The sequence below is a fragment of the Falco cherrug genome, chromosome 1 (genome assembly GCF_023634085.1).
Source record: "Falco cherrug isolate bFalChe1 chromosome 1, bFalChe1.pri, whole genome shotgun sequence".
Taxonomy (NCBI): Eukaryota; Metazoa; Chordata; class Aves; order Falconiformes; family Falconidae; genus Falco; species Falco cherrug.
In genome coordinates this window covers 18,833,898-18,852,545 of record NC_073697.1, presented here as the reverse complement: position 1 = coordinate 18,852,545, position 18,648 = coordinate 18,833,898, and the positions used below count along the sequence as shown (strand labels likewise).

Sequence of the window (18,648 nt, the reverse complement as noted above, 5' to 3'; positions counted from 1 at the left end):
GTCACACGCTAATGAGTGCTCTCTCAGAAGCCTGCTCTGCTTTATGAGATTGGAACAAGTCTTTTCTGCATGAGACATGGGACCACTGGAACTGCCTTACCATGTGCCCGCCTCCCATCTTGGGTTGCATCATTCCCAAGCCAGCCTACCTATGAATACCAGCTGATGAAGGATGAGAAATCAAAAGAAAACCACCAACCAAGTGTCAAAGTACACATTTCACTATGTTTGGCTTGCAGGAGGGACAGCTGCCCTTTTGGCAGCCACTGGCTGCTGCAAGGACAAGGGTGTGCAATGAAGAGGAAGAATAAGGCAATATACTTCTGCCAGCTCAGTGAGGCTAATGGAGGGAGCGAGGAAACAGCCCGACCATCACATCCCCAGGTACATTTCAAATGGCAGCCCTGCTGGCTAACTGCACCATTCAGAGACCTTTGCTCAAAGTACACTTGCTCACACAGGGAGAAGGAGTAAAAAAAACCTGAATGCCCCGTACCTGGTTGGTGTTTGTAGGGAGGAAGGTCAAAGCTGCAGCAATGCTGCCCTGTGAAGCCAGGAGGTTGGCATACTGGCTCATCTTCTCAGCCAAAAGGGCCCCCACAGCATTAGGGTCCACAGCCTGGGTGAGTTGCACAGCTTTGCGCAGGATTACAACTTTCTCTATTAAATCCTGGAAGGTCAGAAAAAAACCCCAAGTGAGAACAGCAAGGTGAAGTAGGCCCTGGCTAACAGCTGTCACGGAGAGCTGTTCCTCAGGGCAGCCCTGCAGAACCCCTCTCACCCAACGGGAAGCCCAAGCCAAGTGCAGGTTTCTAAAACAGTTACAGCTACACTGAAGACAGCTTCTCTAGCATGTGAGACAACAGAACATCAACCAGCAGCTGTGCACCAATGACTTAACAGCAAAGCCAAGCAGTGCACCGGGTAGAGCTCAAAACCAAAAGACCCGTTTTTATTAAACAGGATTTCAGGGCCCTATCAGCAATAAGCATGTCCACCAAAAGAGTATGCTTTCATAAAAACATCTGGTAAGAGCCATGAGAGCCATCTGAAAACATTATGCCCATCACTGCTGTTAATGCTGGGGTGCCACACATTGATTTGCAGCATTTTAATAAGTCAGACCTTTTTGATCAAGATGGTTAAGAACTGACTCCTCCCTTGGGAGAGTTATCCATGGTTTTCTGGTTGTTACTGCAAAGATGGTTTTCCTGATATTCACCACGAATACCCCTCATTTTCCCTTTCTTGCACATCCCCAAATACCAGAGCTGGTCTTGGTTGGGTTTCCTCCTACTGCTGTTACAGGAACATTTTCTGGTCAGTCTTCTCAGGTTTTTCTTAGTCTCACTGTATTATATTGGTAGATAATATTGGCAAACGAATATTTGTAGTAACACTCAATAGCTCTTTAAAATCTTTTAACAGATTTATAAAGAGTATACCACACAGCATTTCAACCATACATCACTAATAAGGACTGTTTAATAATTCATTTTTGTTTTCTCTAACAAATCAGCACTTCAAAAAAAGACAAGGAAAAAATAAATCAAGATAACCAACAGCTCCTATGGCTTTCAGATGTTCCACATCACAGTAAACTATTAGCCTAATTATGACTAACTGTTTTTCAATTCTAGTGTCTGAGAAAACAAAAGCAATGCAATCAAAATGCAAATTCAAACAAGGTGACTCTGTAACTGAAGCCCTCAAAATCAAAAGACTGGAAAGAAATGTTGGTAATTCAAAACTGGAGAGAGTTAATAACGTGAAGCAAAATTCACATATACTCCAGTTCCTTCAATTAACTGAACAGACTCACAGCACTGCCCAGTAACATTAAATACTTTCTAAAACTGGTCCTTCTAAGGCCCTGAACAGTTGGAAGAAACTAAGATTATATATGTAGAATAAATTATTCCATAACTGCTTCATCTCACTGTCATCAAACCTATTCCCCCAATACATCTGCTATATGCAATATATTTCACTGCTGGCAACTAAACCCTGCATGTACAAGCCTCTAGAGAAAACTCTTCTGGAACCTTCCTACAACTTTCTTCCCAGATTTAACTCTGTAATTTATTAGATTTCTTCCCCTGAACACCCAAGCCACCTCCTCCAAAAGCAAAAACGTCCAGGTATTCTCCTATTGCAAAAAGTCCAAGTGTTCAAAGCCCCTTCTTTATCAAAGCACCTCTAAGCCCTACAACTACTTTGTTACACAAGAAGCTTATTAGCATGATTACCCGAAGAACAGAGCAGACACAAGGGCCGTCATGTTTCATAACTCATATTCCAATATTATATTTAGGTGTTATTTCTACAGAAGCCACCCATTCCAGAAGGAAAAAGCTTGATAGCTGTGTGTATCTCAGGATGCAGGCAGCACCAAAGCTCTACACTAAATCATTTAAGTGCCAAATGACTGCAGCGTGTTACTTCCAACACCTTAATGAAATTACCAACCTGGAGGGACAAGGGGCTGTTTCCGTCCCGCGCTTTGGTCCAGCAAGCAACAAGTTTTTCCACATTGCCAGCACAAATGTAACAGAGACAAGCCTGTGTCTGCAGAAGGCTGTCTCCCTCACTCTCCAGCCTGTTACCCAGGAGATCTAGGAAAAATATGAACAAAGAAGATGCTGGTGAATCACTTTGTTGATCCCTCCATTACTGCCGAGGCTGGGGAAGCCTGCAAGGCCTGTTGTGTCTCTGCTCACCACAGTAAGGAGGAATATTGCCTTTGGGCTCCATTGCTAAGGACATACTCTGTTGTCCAGCACAGATTATCTCACGGGATAATCACTTCAGAAGTAGCTAGCGTCAGGGTAGCAAGGACTTGTCAAATGCCTACAAACCTGAGACATGTCAGAGGGACCAATCCATCTGCCAATACGGCAAAGGACAAGAGGCCAGGGTTCAATTTCCCCTCTGCCACCCACTTTTTACAGTCCCTCATTTCAGGGGCGAGGACAACCCAAGCACACAACTGGCCAAGGAACTGTGAGCAAAGCAGTGATACTGCCCTGGGCTGATATGTGCTGAAGTTAGTCATACAGCTCCCTAGACACCGTGGCTGGCATTTGAGGGGTACAGGGGTGTCAGGCACACAGCCATGGGCAATATAACTTCCCCATGGGTTAAGACCAGCCAGCTGTCTTGTCATGCAGCACACAATGAGGGCAGGCACACTTGCTGCTTGCGAGAGTAGACTCCTTCCACAAAAAGTCAAAATTGCTCTTGGGAAAGAATAGCGAAGTGCTTCGCTGAAACATTTCCAACACTGTCCTATGCACAAACACCAAGGCACTGGTCCCTTGGATGAGACACTTGTCACATCAACATCACCATTACCCATCTGGAAATGGTAAGAGACTGGCACCTGTGCAGTACACAGACAATGCCAGGACACAGTTGCTCACAAGGGTCTGGATTCCATGCCCAGAAAATCAGGGAACATACTGGGAACACAGCACCCCAGAGGTTCCTCTCCTCCTCTGCAACAGGAGAGGCATATCTACGAACTGTATTATTCAAAGCAGCTAGAGAGGCATAACAATAATTGACTGGAAGGAAATCCACCATGGCAAAGCATAATTTTGCTATAAGTGGAATAAATAATGTTCAGTTCGTAAAGTGTGCTTACCACAAAGGGCTGCAAACTCATCTGGCCTGGCATAAGTGAGCACAGCTGCCAAAGCTTCTCTCCAATTCTGCAGATCACAAGATTGCACGATCTCTTTCCAGTTCTTAGTTACCACTGCAGTGATGAGCTAGACCAGAAGGAGAGAGACCACAGTTAAGATCTTGTTAGGGTTACCTTTGTTTTTTAGGATACATTATAATTTATATCTATTCAAGTGCACTCATCCCAGCTGTATCCAAGCTCATGGCAGATACTGCACTGCAATTCAACAGCTATACAGGAGTACATTTTACTTCAAAAGGAATTCAGTGAAAAATCACAAAACAAGCTCAGATAGCATAGACAGGCCCGTCATTCTTGCTACAAAACATGCAAGAAGGAATGCACAAATCTGTGCAAGCTGGGATTGCTGCAGGTGGTTTTCAGCACTGTTTTTGCAGACAAAGATAACATACCAAGAATTTAGCTATAAATCTTCTACACAATGCCCAACAAGGGGTATAAATTTTGTTTGTCAAACTGTTTCACTCTGCTTTAAGCTCTTGGCCTCAGGCTGATCAGCAAGGGGCAGTTAAAAAGGCTGCTCAAAGGAAGCAGCAAGTTGGCAGCAGTATCAGCCTGAGCTGGCCACAGTATCTCTACCCTGCACCCACACACAGGCTGCCTGTCCACAAGCCCTCAGAATAGAATTCCAATTCTCTCCATCTCAAACTCTGCTTCCAGTCATTTTGCTTCAGACCAAAGACAGACTTGGCAGCTGTGCTGCTATTTAGTCAACAAAGCCCTTGTCATGCCAAGACTTCAAGCTCACAAACAGCTGAACAAGCAGTAAGTGTGCAGTTTGGGACCAGAAAAGAAAAAACCCACACCTGAACAACAAACAGAAGGTCCTAACTACAAGGTCAACACTCATTTGTTAGCACAGTCACAAATAACGAGTCAGCTCTCCTTAAAAATACCTTTTCCTGAAGGATGAACTACAGTGAAGAAGTTTCCCATGCACTACACAATTCTCCTTCCTCTGATTAGGCCAGAGGCAGGAAAGGAGCTGGGAGCAGGGGAAGAAATCCTGAAGAGTTTTAATACTTGAGATTTTCCTCTTTTCCATTCTGTGTCCACTACTAGAAACACAAATTGTTCCTATGTCAAACTGGATTGTGGGTGATGACCAGCAAAATCCCACTTACAGACCCCTGCCTGTCGTGCTGCACACCATCACTCCCCAGCTGACTGTGCTTTGCGGCCTTCAGCCCTGCTGCAGGGAAGCACTGAAACCCATGCCCATCTTTGACAGTGGACTGATAGAAAGTGACCATGAGCAACTTTCTCCCCTCCTCTAAAAGCAGCCATCCTTGTTAAACCAATTATCCCGTGGCCCCTTCTTTTAAGGCCACTTCTCCCGTTTCAACCTTCTGTTGCTACTTTCACATCAGTAGTAAAAAGAGATTTGTACGAGCAATCTCAGCAATCCCTAGCACTGTAAAAACCTGAAGAGAATAATAACCAGCTGACCATAATGCGCTGTCTCCTAGGCAAAGGGTGATTGATCTACCCTGGGCATACTTTGCTTTCTTCTACACAGCAAAACGAAGCATCCACAAAATCTGTTAAGACTGATTACAGGCAGAAGTCAACATAAGGCTGCTGGCACTGAGCATGGGTCACGCGCAACTCTTGAAAAATGTAACAAAATAACAGACTTGAGATGTGTGCTGCTTGAGGTATTTATCTTTGTCAGTGAGAATCTACTTGTGTATATGAAACTCTGACACTGGAGACAAGGTAAAGAATACTCCACTTGTGTATTCATATCTGGGTAGTGTGCCTCTTCTCTCCTTACCAATGCATTAAAAAAGATTAACGGAAATCCTTCTGCTCTGAGATCTTGTGGATGATTTGAATGCTTATTAGCTTCTCACAGAAATAAACTATGAAACAGCAAGAAAACTTTTAAGGTAAAAAAGTTGCCATCATAAGTGAAAAAAACCATACCCTGGTAATTTTGCTCTGCATCTTGGCAAAATACTTTTCCTGTGTCCTAGAAAGCAGCTCTTGTCCACCTGCGATGGCCAAGATAATGGCATCAGCCATGCGGTTATCGTGCAAACAGAGATCCACCGCGCTCTCAAAGTTACCCGTCAGCAAAGTCTGGGTAATCAAACCGTCCACATCTGCAACAAGAGAGGAGAGCATTTTTAAACAATGGCACAAAAGTCACTTAAATATGCAACAGCAGGTGATTCTGTCCAACTGCACAACCCTGCGCAAAGCTCTCTGCAAAGCAGCCTGCTCCAGGCAGGTACTTACAGGGATGCTCAAGCCCATCTCCAGCCTCAAACACACTGTGGTCCCAGCCACATCATGTGGGGCACTGTCAAACATCACATACCTTGCTGCTGAGCAAGATGCTAGTAAATGCTAGCAAGATACTCAAGGTCTAAATGACCTCTAAAAAACCTACTCTGCATACAGTGCCAGATACAAAGTCAAACCTAGACAGGGATCAATGGCTTCTGTGTTATTTAAGATCCTCTGGGAGTTTCTGTACAAACAGTGACGCTAGCACTTCATGCCTGATTAGGTGTGTGTGCTCTTACATCACAAATAACTCAGAGTAGCTGCATTTCAGCCATGGGTTATATGAGTGCTGTATACTTCCTTTCCTTCCCTACAACTGTATTTTCAAGTGCCTCGAGACTGCTGTAAAATGAATGGAGTTAAGAGGCAGGTAATGATAATTCTTCTGTACAGAAATTGCCTTCTCACTGGAACACCAGTATCAACTTCAGTATTAATAAATATCAGCAAATACAAGGAAATCTTATTTCAAGGGTTTTTTACCTCCACTAACAGAGATGTTGAATGTCGTCTTTGCAGATCCCACATCTTCTGCTTCTTGTTTATGGTCCTTCACTCTCTAAGAGAAAGGAAAAGTGTAATTTTTGAGGTTAGGTAACACTTGGAATACACATTTAAAAAAAATTGGCTCTTGCATTACAAGTTGAAGACAGAGCTTCAGACAACCAGTCACCTAACAGACCATTAACTTTGTACAGGAAGAGCATCCTGTAATTTGTTAGGACACTGTTTCAGCACTGAATAATCAGCTTCTCCTGATGCCTGCACAAAGTCATCTCGTAAAGACACTGAGAAAGGCCTGGTCTTATCAAAGCACCTCCAGTGCATGTAAACACACTGTGATAAAAATCACTGTTCTGAGAGATCAGAGCAGACCATTTTTTAAAATGAATGCCAAGGGTGAAAAAATGCTGTAAGCCCCAGATTTCTGTGCACCAGGGAAGGCTTACACAAGCACAAGTGTGCATACCTAGAGATCACAAACACCAGCAACCAGACACCTGGATCCTGGGTACTGATTCGCATATGTTCACCTGTACCACACAACCACAACCACACAATAAGAAACCTTCTCCCTTTCTTCCTCTTTCAACTTCAACCCCTTACCAAGAACAGTCAGTCTATGATAATGCTACCTAGGGTTTGCTTCCCTTAGACTTTCAGCTCCTCCTTGAAACATTCTGCACTAGGCATACAACCTAGTTGAATTAAGCAAAACACATGAACACATGCTTAATTTTCAACAGAGAAGTCCAGTGTGGTCCAAAAAGATTTCAGTGTGCACTCAGTACAGCAGTGCTCAGCAGATGGAAGCTGCTTTTTTTATAAATCTCCCCAAGAATTAAGACAGAGATCATTTCCTTCAAGTACTTGGATTTGGGGATTTCAAACAAAAACTTTCCATGATATAAAAATAATACCAAGAGGGAAGTGTGTCTCCACCATCAATCATCACAGCACAGCCTAGGAAGAGGGCAGAAATTGTCCCACAAACTGCCTCCTCCGTCATAAGCTGGTGCACTAGTACACGCGGTGGGAGTTCAGGAGTCTGCAGAGAACACTCTGCTTATATGCTGATCAGTGAAGCTTTATGTTTAACTCATGAAAGGAGGCAGCATCTGGAAAATTATTTTGCTGTCAGAAAATGCATGATGTGCGTTTGGTATCAGTGAGAATATGTTGTGACTATCACAGGAATAATGTGCCCATCCAGTTACTTTATGTGTGTGACAGCACACCTGTGATGTATCAGCAGTGGCTTCAGGCCAGTCTCTCAAATATTTACTACCTATGCTGGCAGGCTAAGGTCATGTTTGGCTGTGAATTCTCTGCCAGAAGAGACATTTGTTATGAGACGTCTAATGTCTCCATGACTGCATACAGTGAAATCCTTACGCAGTCAGATACATGTGCCTGCCATTACAGTGTGTACTGAACTAACAAGCACCTAACCTAAGGACAGTGCTCTGTTTTGGTGTCCTTAAGAGGCTGTTATATGCACCACTCCAACACGCATTAGCCATCAACCACCATCCTCATCTTCACAGACAACTGCAGACAGGCATCAAGCACGGGTCTGAGCACAAGGAGTGTAGGTAGATTTGTGCTAACAGTGCAAATTCTAACCCAGAAGGGGTACTCAGGGAACAGAGGAAAGTGAAGCTGGCCTGTTCACACAGCGATAGTAGTGTTTTCAGTGCTATTAATCACACATGGCAGAAGCTAAGTCCTTAGTCCTAATTATAGACTTGTCCCCATATTTAAAACACAAGGGCTGAAACAATGCTGCTCAAATAGACAGAAATGAACAGAAGATGTAGGATTCCAGAGGCAGATGTGGAGCACAAACCACCTGTGATAAACATGGCTGAACTATCAGAACAGTTTTTTGTAAGACAGCTAGCTACCAAAACCCTGATACTCTCTGTTCAGGTGCAAAGGGGATGGATGGCACTGTGATGCTGGTGGGAACAGTTCAGAGAATGAACATTCCCCTTCTCTAGTACCACAGCTGCATCTCTGCAAAGGGGTATACCTAGAAACAGGGCAATAATAAGTTGAAAGCTTGGTAATAATCAGAGGTTGGGAAGTAAGGAACAAGGAAAGTTGGCAGGAGGGAGGACACATTAGAGTTGTGGCAGCAGATCATTTAGTACGTTAGGAAAATGTCAGAGTGAAAATTATGGTAGAATTAAGCCCCCGAGTCTGGCGCCATCTGTACTACTGTTACAAAACAAGCTCGCTCTTCATTGCCACCAAAATCTATTCAACATGATGTCTGAGGCTGATGAAAATTCTCAAGCAACTTAACCAGAGCCCACACTTCACTCATTCTAAGTAACTTCTTGTACGTCCATATATCCTCAACATTAGGAAAAGGTAACAAAATAAAATGCTCTTAATAGTAACAAAGTAAATACACAGGAGGTCAGCACAGTTGCTCAAGAGGGCAACAGATATACCTGTCCCAAGGACTGCTCCTCAGTAGCCTGGCCTTCATCCCCCTCGTTCAGCGCGGATTCATCAGATTCTGCAGGAGCCTTCAGCAGAGAGAAGACACCATGAAAAAAAAAGCCACAAAAAAAAAAGGAAGAAATAGTTCGCACTGCAGAGTATATAGCCACCTTCCCACAAACAAGAGCCAGAACTAGACTGCAAATCGCAAAAATGCATTGTCAATATATGCTTGAGAATGACAAACATGGTAGAGGCTCTCCATTTCCTTACTTTCCTTCATTACACAGTACTTCGTGCTGTTTTTATCTTAGCAGCCTGAAAACATGCAGCAAAATTTTTCTTCCTCATTAGGCAACTACAGATGACATGAGAAATGTCTGCGACACAAAAGCAATACAGTCCCCCTGTTGTAGACTCATGCCATGGCAATCACAACAGGCAAGGCCTGAACTGTATTTATCACTTGTGGGGAGCTGTTACGGCATCAGATGCATTCCTGCTTTTTTTAAAACTTGCAGAAGGTGCTGCTCTTAAAACCAGCTGCCAGGCAGCAAGGCTCTGCCCTGCCTCACAGACAGCAGCACAGTGTCACAGTAGGTAAGACACAGGTGGAGGGACACCACTGAGACCCTGAATTAAAACCTCTGACAGAGCCCTTCGTTGGGAAAGGCGGGGACATTTGAGTGGGGAAAAAGTAGTTCTTTAAAATAAGTATCTTTATCCTACTGAATGTAGGAACTTGTCATATGCTGGGTTATTTGTGACTTTGTGACAGCTACCAAGCAGAAAGAAAAGTTAATCTTATTTTGCACATTACCATGGCATTATTAAACTAAACCCAGAGCTGTACACATGCATTTGCCTACCTCTCCCGAGTCACCATCTGCAAGACCCTCTTTATTCAGAGCAGATGTAATCTAGAAAACAACCAAGATTTAAGTAAGTGCCCTTTTATTTTCGAGAGGCAGACCTCTCACTGATGTCTCAGATTGCTAAACTGGCACATGTAGCTATTATATGTTGCTTGCAGAACAGTTAATATGAAACTAAAGCCATTTCCTTTCCCAGTCTGGCGGTGCATTTACTGCTGAGCCCCCTGCACCCCAAGCTCTGATGCAAACAACTGCTGCTTTATGCCTTTAAACCTTTAATTGTTAACCCAATGGCCTCAAAACTCACTAGAGCTGCTGGAAACCACAGTAATAAAAACAGTATCAGAGCATACAGGACAAACCCCTCTGTCTGCTCCTGTTAGGGAAAATGAACAATCCTTGTGGAGCAAGAAGCCTGTCAGGAAGCTGTGGTTTCAAGCACAGATGGCATATGGCTGTGGGCTAGGATTTTCCAAGCTACAGAAGAGTTAAAATGCCTATCTTTTACTGCTTTACAAGCAAATCTTAACACCAGATTCAATTAGGGCCCTCCAAACCACCATTTAACATATAGAGTTTAGAATACACACAGTTAGTTCAGTATCCAGGAGCCCGGGTTTCCTAATGCTGCTAATGTCATCTACTGCTTTTAGTTTTGCAAGGCTTTATTTTACCCTTGTAGGCTGGTTTTCACAAAAAGCTGAGCTCAAACTGCTGGAGATATTTTTTCTTTTTTAATCATTAGCTTCCAATGGAAAGGTGAAATCCAGGACTGGACTTGCATGTGAGAATCACAGGTTTTAAGATTATAAAACCCAAACCCCACCATGTTCTTAATAGCTTGTTCCAAGAAGCTGAAATCTGTGACCCCTTTTTGCTTTCCTTACCCTACTACCAGTAACATGAACAACTCAAACCACAACTTGTTTATCCTCTGGGTATCACAAGTTTTCAGACTAGCTGTCTCGTATTGTTTCCTGACACTAAAAACCATGGATTCAACTTCAACATGGAACGCTTTGTTGAGAAACAGCTACATGAAAACATGGCCTTACAGCTTCCCTCATCTGTTCCTCAAGTACGGAAATCATGGCATAGGCCCAGCGTTTCAGGCCTCTCAATTCAGCTATGCCCATTTTCCCAGCTTCTCCCCATGCCCAGGGCATACCAAACCCAGAGCAATAGTGACAGTGGGCTCCAGTCTGCATGAGGCTGCCCCACAGCACCACCGCTAAATGTCAACCTGATTTTCTAATTGAGATCTGCTTTTCAAAACCAGGATTTCCCTTGCTTTGCTTGCCTCTGACTCGTGCAACAGAAATTTAGAAGCTGAAGACAGACTTAGCAAAGCCATGATTTTTTCTGCAATCATAATAAATGTGTCCCGGACGCCACTTAATTTATAAGCATGACGACATCGTTAAGGAGCCAGTCTTTGAAAATAAAACATTAGTTTGATACAATGAAAATAAATCAAACATTCAAATCCACTGAATCAGAACGGAAGAAATACTAGACAGTTCCTGAAAACAACAAAAAGCCAAAATGCACAGCCAGGTATCCCTCTGTAACACCGAGGTAAGAATCTTCTTCCAACTTAAAGGTGTGCAAGTTGCCTCCTGGTAATCCAAATTTTGCCTTTCCAAACATAACCAGTTTTGGTCTCAGTGGTTGTCTTTTTCGTAAAAATGAATGGTGACCCACACAAAAAAAGTAATCCTCCATGTTTTCCAGGATAGTTAATGAAACCCTGAAGACTGCTTACATATTCTTCAACCAGAAAGCCTAAAACCAGACCAGATTCCATGATGCTACAAGTAGAGGGATGTCAAACGAAGTTACATTAATAGCTTGAACTAACAAATATCAAAGCTTCTTGATGGGTAAGTATTTCAGATCAACATTGGACAGTCAGACGCAGACACGCCTCTGAAGTCTGTTGCATGCTTTGAAATTTTCACTCAACATCCACACTGCAAGATGACAATGCTAATAAAAACCTCAAAGCAGCAAACTGCTTGCTGTAAGAATTCCAAAGCTACTCATGAATTGTTTATCTAGACAAAATTTAAAAAGCAGAGGACTATTTCTAGTGTGCTCTGAAACAAAGGAATTCCCTAAATAATACAACTGTTCAAGTCAGCCATGTTTAAACAGAGGTCCCGGCACCATGGGTAACAGTTGTATTATGGCTACTTAGTATTTGACAGTGCTGCAGCTCTCCATCTGCTGGGAAACACACCAAAAATACTGTTGTATAAAAGTGTTTATTGTACTGAATAGCCTGTGGATACTGCTAAGTGCTCTTCCCACAAGTAAATGAGTACTTCGATCAAACATGGCATCGTCAACATTTTAGGCTATACTCTGTGGATACACCCATCAGTAAAGCATTTAACACAAGCACAGCTTCCAGGCATATTTACCTTCTTCCTCACATCATCCTTCCTGTATCCCAAGAGCTCAAGGTATTTAACACGGGAATCTTCTTCAAAGTTCACCTTCAAAAGAAGTTAAAGAATATATTGCAATTCACAGTTTTTCCATTTTCTCCCTTGCTGGCTTTTTACTGGACTGGCACAAATTACCCAGTAAGAGCCAGTGACTGGGGAGACAGAGTGTAATGAAGAGAACTGAAAAGGTCTTGAGTGGCTTGGGCATTCAAGCAGTTAAATAAAGCTTCAACCTGGTTATTGCAGGTGAACTATCTGCTTATCTGTTTCACTTTGAAACCTCTAAATGATCATAGTGAGCAGTGAAAAGCACATCTAAAGCTATCCCAAAGCTTTACTCCTTCTCACCAGCTCCCTGCGCAAAGATGTACTGGTGGGGGATGTCAAAAAACACAGGATACCTTCCTGCAAGCTTTGGCTTCTGCCATGATTTCTCACAAACACTGCCAACAGCCCTGGCCTTGAGGACCCTCTCTCCTGGTGGGCCACCTCCAACAACAGGCCTTATGGTATCTAATCCCACAGCCTACACTTTTTGTTCCCAGCATCTCTTCTGCTATAATCTGCAGAAGGAATCATTTTTGCACCATCTTTTCAAGTCACTGGGGAACTCCTGAACTGCTGTTATCCTGTTACCTTTAAGAAGGCCCACACGTTTTTCTCAAAGTCAGCCTGGGCCATGTCAATTTTCCTCTGGCAGTAGCTGACAAAGCCTTCAGATTGCACAGCCTCCTGCAGCTGGTTTGAGCGGGCCAGGAACTCCTCCTCTGTAACGACCTGGCTCACGTAGACATGGTGACGCTGCTGCTGCTGCTGCTGCTCAATGCCTGGCTGCTGCTGAGATTTGGCATTCTCAAATGTAACCAGCTTGCCTCCAAACTGGAATTGAAGTGAACATGCAGTATATAAAGACGTAAGTATACACTGAAGCGTATACAAAAAAGTATGACACACATACGTATGCACGTGATTTTATATAGCATACGTATGCTTATCATCCAACAGACAAACATTCCTGACATCAACTCAATGACCCACCCCGCTTCTCCCCTATTTCTAGGCATGTAAGAAGCTTGCTGGATAAGTGGGTGCACATTTAATAAGATTCATGAGCAGCTGCTCCTGTGCCTTTTTCCCTCCAGCAAAAGATTGACTAGAAACTGAGAACTAGAGCTGTGGGTCTGTACAGTGCGCAGCATAAACTCAGTATCTCATTATATTGCAATGTAATTACCAAATAAACCTGTGCATCATTACATAAATGTTCAAGTATGATGTCTACCCTGCTCTTGGCACACTGTTTACTAGTTAAAAGCCTACTGAGAGATGGGCAGTAAGTTTATCAGCATTTGGAGAAGTAAAATAAACAGAAGAAAAAAATTAGAAATGGCTTGTAATATTATTCCATTTTACAGCTTAAAGTTAATTTACACAGGCCAGGCCAGTAAATGACAAAGTAAGCATTGCAAAAAGACTACCCAAGAAAAAGACTGACAGCTGGCCCCTGGAAAACCAGGATGAATGAGGGAGTAAACAAATTTATAAAATGACACATCAGCCAGTGGCTAGGCAACCGCACTTCTGGGACAAAACTGCATATAATTTGTGCATCAGATTGTGAATAAGCAGACATACAATGCTGAAAATTGGCAAGTATTTTGGCAAAGAAATCCATTTCAAATGGACAGGCTAAAAATCTTCAGGAGAACCCTAAGAAATTGCCGGTGGGTCTAGAAAATAAGCTAAAGGTGGAGCCAAACATCAGACAACTCTGCTCTCACAAAAGCAGGGCCTTGCCACCTTCTCACCTGGCTCCTCTGCAAAACAACCACCCATGGAGAAACCCAGCCATGTGCTGCTACAGCAACTCCTGCTACCCTGATCAGAGTTAATGTGAGTATTCTCCACCACAGACTCACATAATAGCTTCAAGCTGCACTCAAGTCTCAGATACTTGCCCACTTAAGCCCTGTTCCCCCCTCCCAATGTATAAGTGTTTACTCCAAAAAAGAAACAAGTGCCTGTTGGCAACACCACATCTTGTTTCTTTTTCCCAAGTGTTTTTGTTACACTTTTGCTGGCTTGCTTTCCCCAAGCTCCCTGTCTGGAAGCTGCTGTGAGCATCTCTTGACACAGTCACAGGGAGGGGATGTTCTCCCAGATGGAGCACAATGTTGAATTCCCCTCTCAAGTGTTTTTCTGGTGGCACCACCATCTCCCTCCCTGCCTAACTATGCCCAGCCTTGTCTACTGCTTACTGAGAACGATGCTCCCACAGGTCGCCGGATCCACTTCGGTGGTTTCTTTAGGGGCAAAACAATGCTCTGTGGGGCAGTCTGCTGGGGAAGCTGCAGGGGTGGGAGGGACTGTCCCGTACCAAACGGATCAAGGTTCCCAAAAGATGATGAAAGCTTTGATAAGAAAAGGGGGGAAAAAAACAAAAGTGATGTTATCTCCAGTAAACTAAACATAAGCATTTATTTGCACCGGACTGGTACTCCTGCAAGCAGGGCTGCAGACAGCAATTGAAGACTTCCCACAAGCCAATGTTTCTGCCCACTGCCTGTCCATATTCATAGGTGAACATTTCTCAATACCTGGTCAACTTGCTTCTGCCTCAAGCCATCCGTGCTGCCTCCCATGATGGAGTAAATGCTGATCCGCCCATCAAATGAAGCTGCAGACAAGACAGCAGGGTTCCTGGGGCACCACTGGATATCAAAGCACCACTGTGTGTTTGTGGGCAACTCATACAGCACCTGGGCAGCAAAAACAAGTCCATCAAATCAGGACTTTTTTTACAGAGCACCACATTCAACAGCAACAATTCTCCTCTCTGCCCTGAAAGAACTGGTCTGCTCTTCCTATTGCCCAGCAGCCTCCACATCACCACAGAGACTAACAGTGGCCAAATTGGAAATTATCACACACTACTGCTTAATTTCCTTCTTCTCCCATTAAATCTTCTGTTTAATTGACAGAAGACAAACTATGCAGGTGGGGTATGTCTGTGCTGTCCCACTGCAAGCTGTGAACTGCTGACAATATTCATGCTAGCTTGTTCAGAGCTCATTTGGGTCTCTCTACACACTACATGGAGACATGTGCAGGCTCCAAAGCAAGTGTTCTCCCAGGAAAACTGGAAAAGTTAAGACCTGCACTCTGGGCAGACAGCCTCTCCTTCCCTGGAACAGAGAAGCCCACCACTGCAGCTGACATTTAACCATAACCTAGGATAAACTCAAAGAGCAAAACACTAACTGCCTTGCTGTCTCCCAGGAAATAGTTTGTTTTGAATAAAAACATGTAGTGTGATTCATCCACACAAAGCCTTCCTAGCAGCACAGGATCCAGCTCTCATAACTCATTCACCACCCCATGGCTTTTGCACTTCTGGGCCAATGTCTGAATTCTAGAAACACTTCCCACTCTGTTCTCCAGGATTGTTGCCAACGGCAGGCAAAGAGACTTCCCATGTGCCTGAAGCCATTCTCATAATTTGATTGTGTGCCCCTTGACCATCTGAAAAAAAGGATCTGCATCCTCAGGCCCAGAAGGGCAGGGTGGGAACACATTCAAGTGGCCCTCACTGATCTCCTGTTATTGTAGTAACCTACGAAATCCCTCTGGTCTCTGTAAAAGCTCTTGCACTTACAGAAGGGAAAAGGCAATTGCAACAGTAATTCAGCCACATCAAACCCAAACCAACAGAGTAGGGAGCAAATATTTATGTTTAGTGGGGCTATTTCTATTACTTATAATTAGCAGGGACCTTACTACTTGCAGGAAAGAAGCAGTAAGGACAAATGTATAATATCAGCAATACCAGGAAGGAATCCTGCATCACCAGAACAAGCTCAGAATACACATATACCAAACTACACAGGACAGGGAGAAACAGCCCACAGAAGCATCACTCTTAAGAATGCAAGCACACCAACACCCGCTTTGCCTAAGCCACTGTGCCACCTCTGAACAGAAATATTTTGACGCAATGTGTGTACAATACCTCGCCCGTGTTAGGGTTGGAGCAGAGAATTTTCGCATCCTTCCCACAGCTAAGCAGCAGCTCCGAATCTGCCATACTCCAAGCAATGGCCAATATACCCCTGCATGAAAAGTCACAACCAAAAGTTTAGCATAAGTGTAAAATGGTAATAAACAAAGCATATTTGTAAGTTGAGTTTCTACACTAGCTGAGCATTCCACCTCAAAATGCCCTCCTTGCCCCTTACTCTTACAGGAGCAGAAATTTTTCAGTGTTATCAGCACTTAAATAGAAGCTTTCTATTTTCTGCATGAAGAGGTATAAAGGTACAGCTATCATATCTGAAAAATTAAATGCAATAGTCATGTGGGAGAACACAGACAGTAGTGTAACAAAATGGTTTGTTTGCCTGCAGTATGATTAACAAAGTGTGCAAACCTGTAGGTAAGGTCAGTGGTTACAACATCTGTCAGCTTCTTTTTATTAGCAGGAGATTCAAGTCAGCAGAACCAGTGGCAGCAGTTTTGTTAGAATCTGCAACACAGACTTAACTGCTATTCTCTCTCCTTAAATGAAGTGCTGGTTTTAGGCAATAAGGAAAGTTTCACTAACAATCCAGGAGGGATGAGAACTTAAAAATCTTCCTTTGTACCCAAATTTAAGGCATTTAGGGGACTGATGGGCAGAGAGACTATGCATGTCCACAGGTGAGGATGTGCCCAGCTGCACCTTCAGTCTGTTACTCAGGCAAAGAAATTACCAACTCTTTGCACCTCAGCTCCCTCTTTTCAAAGTGTAAAAACAAAATAGCAACTTCAGTGTTTTGGCAGGAACTTTTTTTTTTTTTAAATTATTTTTGGCTTATGTTCCCTTCAAACCAGCAGGCCCCAAAAAGTCAAGCCTTTCAGAACACAGGGTTAGTTAATCAAGAAGCCAGCATGTAAGAGTACCTGCTGTTGGAATTGCCACCTCCAACCCAGTGAGCCTGCTCAGGGAAGGCAGCAAGGAGTAAGATGTACAAACCAGCACAGTCAGCAACAGTGCAAACACCATGGAGCAGCAGCCTACATAAGTCTCATACCTTGTATGGTTTTCTAGAACACGAAGTGGTGAGGAGGCAAATCTTAGGTCCCACATCTGAATCACAGGCAATCTGTCATCCTCTGAGGCCAAAACCATCTGGGTAGCAACATCAGGGTGCCACGCCAGGCCTGAGCAGTGCATCTGAGGAACAACATTGTGCCACAGCGTAAAAGAACTAAGCAGCACTAAGGACAAAAGACAACTAGCCTAAATACACCTACGTGCTTGCTAAGACACTGTTGCAAGGGAATTTGCAGCTGTGTTTCTGGGCATTATTTTTGACTGCATTCAGATTGGGATACTCTTGTTTTTGTGACTGAGGGAACTTGCAGTTAGTTTCCGAAGGTCCTCTCAAAGAGAGGACTTTGTGCTGTCTTGTTCACAGTCCTATGTTCTAATGCAAGAAAACAGTAAAGCCCTCTGTACAAACCTCTTCTCTATTACTTTTATTGCTATTTTAATAAAAGCTGTCATTAGGCAGAGGTTATGTAAACACTGTATCGCTAGACTACAATAACATGATGAAGACAGCCTACTGTGCTGCTGTTATGTTAGGCAATGAAAACATACATTGAGTTACACAATTTATCAGAATAAAAGTGCAGTGACCAAGCAGTTACTTCAGGAGCACTCATCTGTACGTTTCATTATGAACTCTTACTACATCTTCATAGTTTGTTATAGCAATATTCCTTTTAAAATATACAAAATTATACAAATGTGTCACTCTCCACAAGTTCAACAGGCTTATTTTTTTTTTACATTTACACTGGCTGTGGAGCAGATGTGGTGGTTATGACTGTATGAGGCAGTGTCCCTTGTAACATACTCAATGGCAACACTCTTCTGTGGCACCCTCTGCCACAGACCCTGCCCTCTCCAAGCTCAGCTGCAGCCTGCTTCCATTTCCATGTCTGGACCAGCAGAAACACAGGTCCCAGCTCCATCAGTCACCACTGTCCTGCCAGGGCTCAGCCCTTGTGCTCACCCAGCTGTGATGGCAAGGAAGAAGCCCTCTCTGCCTGAGCAGTAAGTCATGACATGTCACCTGCTCCATGAAACTAAGCTCACCCAGAGCATGTCAGCTGCAACCTCATCTCTCCAAGCACACAAAACATGTAATTTCTAACTAGCTGAATAAAAAAGTATCTTTCTGTGGTAACCCCAGACAGATCAGTAATGTCTTTCTCCAAACTAATGTGTCACTCCAATAGAAAATCTGAGTGCCTTGCCTTGCTTCAGTCTGCATCTGCCTATTTTTGTTTAAATTAATGACAACCCCTCCGCATA

General features: G+C 43.5%; 1 protein-coding gene across 13 annotated transcripts in view; it reads right to left on the bottom strand.

Annotated features, from left to right (window-relative positions):
- Positions 1 to 18,648, bottom strand: part of SEC31A (SEC31 homolog A, COPII coat complex component) — a 45,255-nt gene that overhangs the window by 17,574 nt on the left and 9,033 nt on the right. For all 13 annotated transcript variants that reach the window (XM_055712590.1, XM_055712603.1, XM_055712610.1 and 10 more), the window contains exons 8-20: positions 17,357 to 17,499; positions 16,297 to 16,396; positions 14,885 to 15,046; positions 14,546 to 14,698; positions 12,924 to 13,166; positions 12,261 to 12,335; positions 9,829 to 9,879; positions 8,968 to 9,045; positions 6,488 to 6,563; positions 5,639 to 5,817; positions 3,647 to 3,773; positions 2,470 to 2,615; positions 497 to 670 (exon numbers count right to left, since the gene is read on the bottom strand). In XM_055712590.1, coding sequence (XP_055568565.1) covers positions 497 to 670; positions 2,470 to 2,615; positions 3,647 to 3,773; positions 5,639 to 5,817; positions 6,488 to 6,563; positions 8,968 to 9,045; positions 9,829 to 9,879; positions 12,261 to 12,335; positions 12,924 to 13,166; positions 14,546 to 14,698; positions 14,885 to 15,046; positions 16,297 to 16,396; positions 17,357 to 17,499 — 1,707 coding nt within the window. The remainder of the gene's footprint in view (positions 1 to 496; positions 671 to 2,469; positions 2,616 to 3,646; positions 3,774 to 5,638; positions 5,818 to 6,487; positions 6,564 to 8,967; positions 9,046 to 9,828; positions 9,880 to 12,260; positions 12,336 to 12,923; positions 13,167 to 14,545; positions 14,699 to 14,884; positions 15,047 to 16,296; positions 16,397 to 17,356; positions 17,500 to 18,648) is intronic.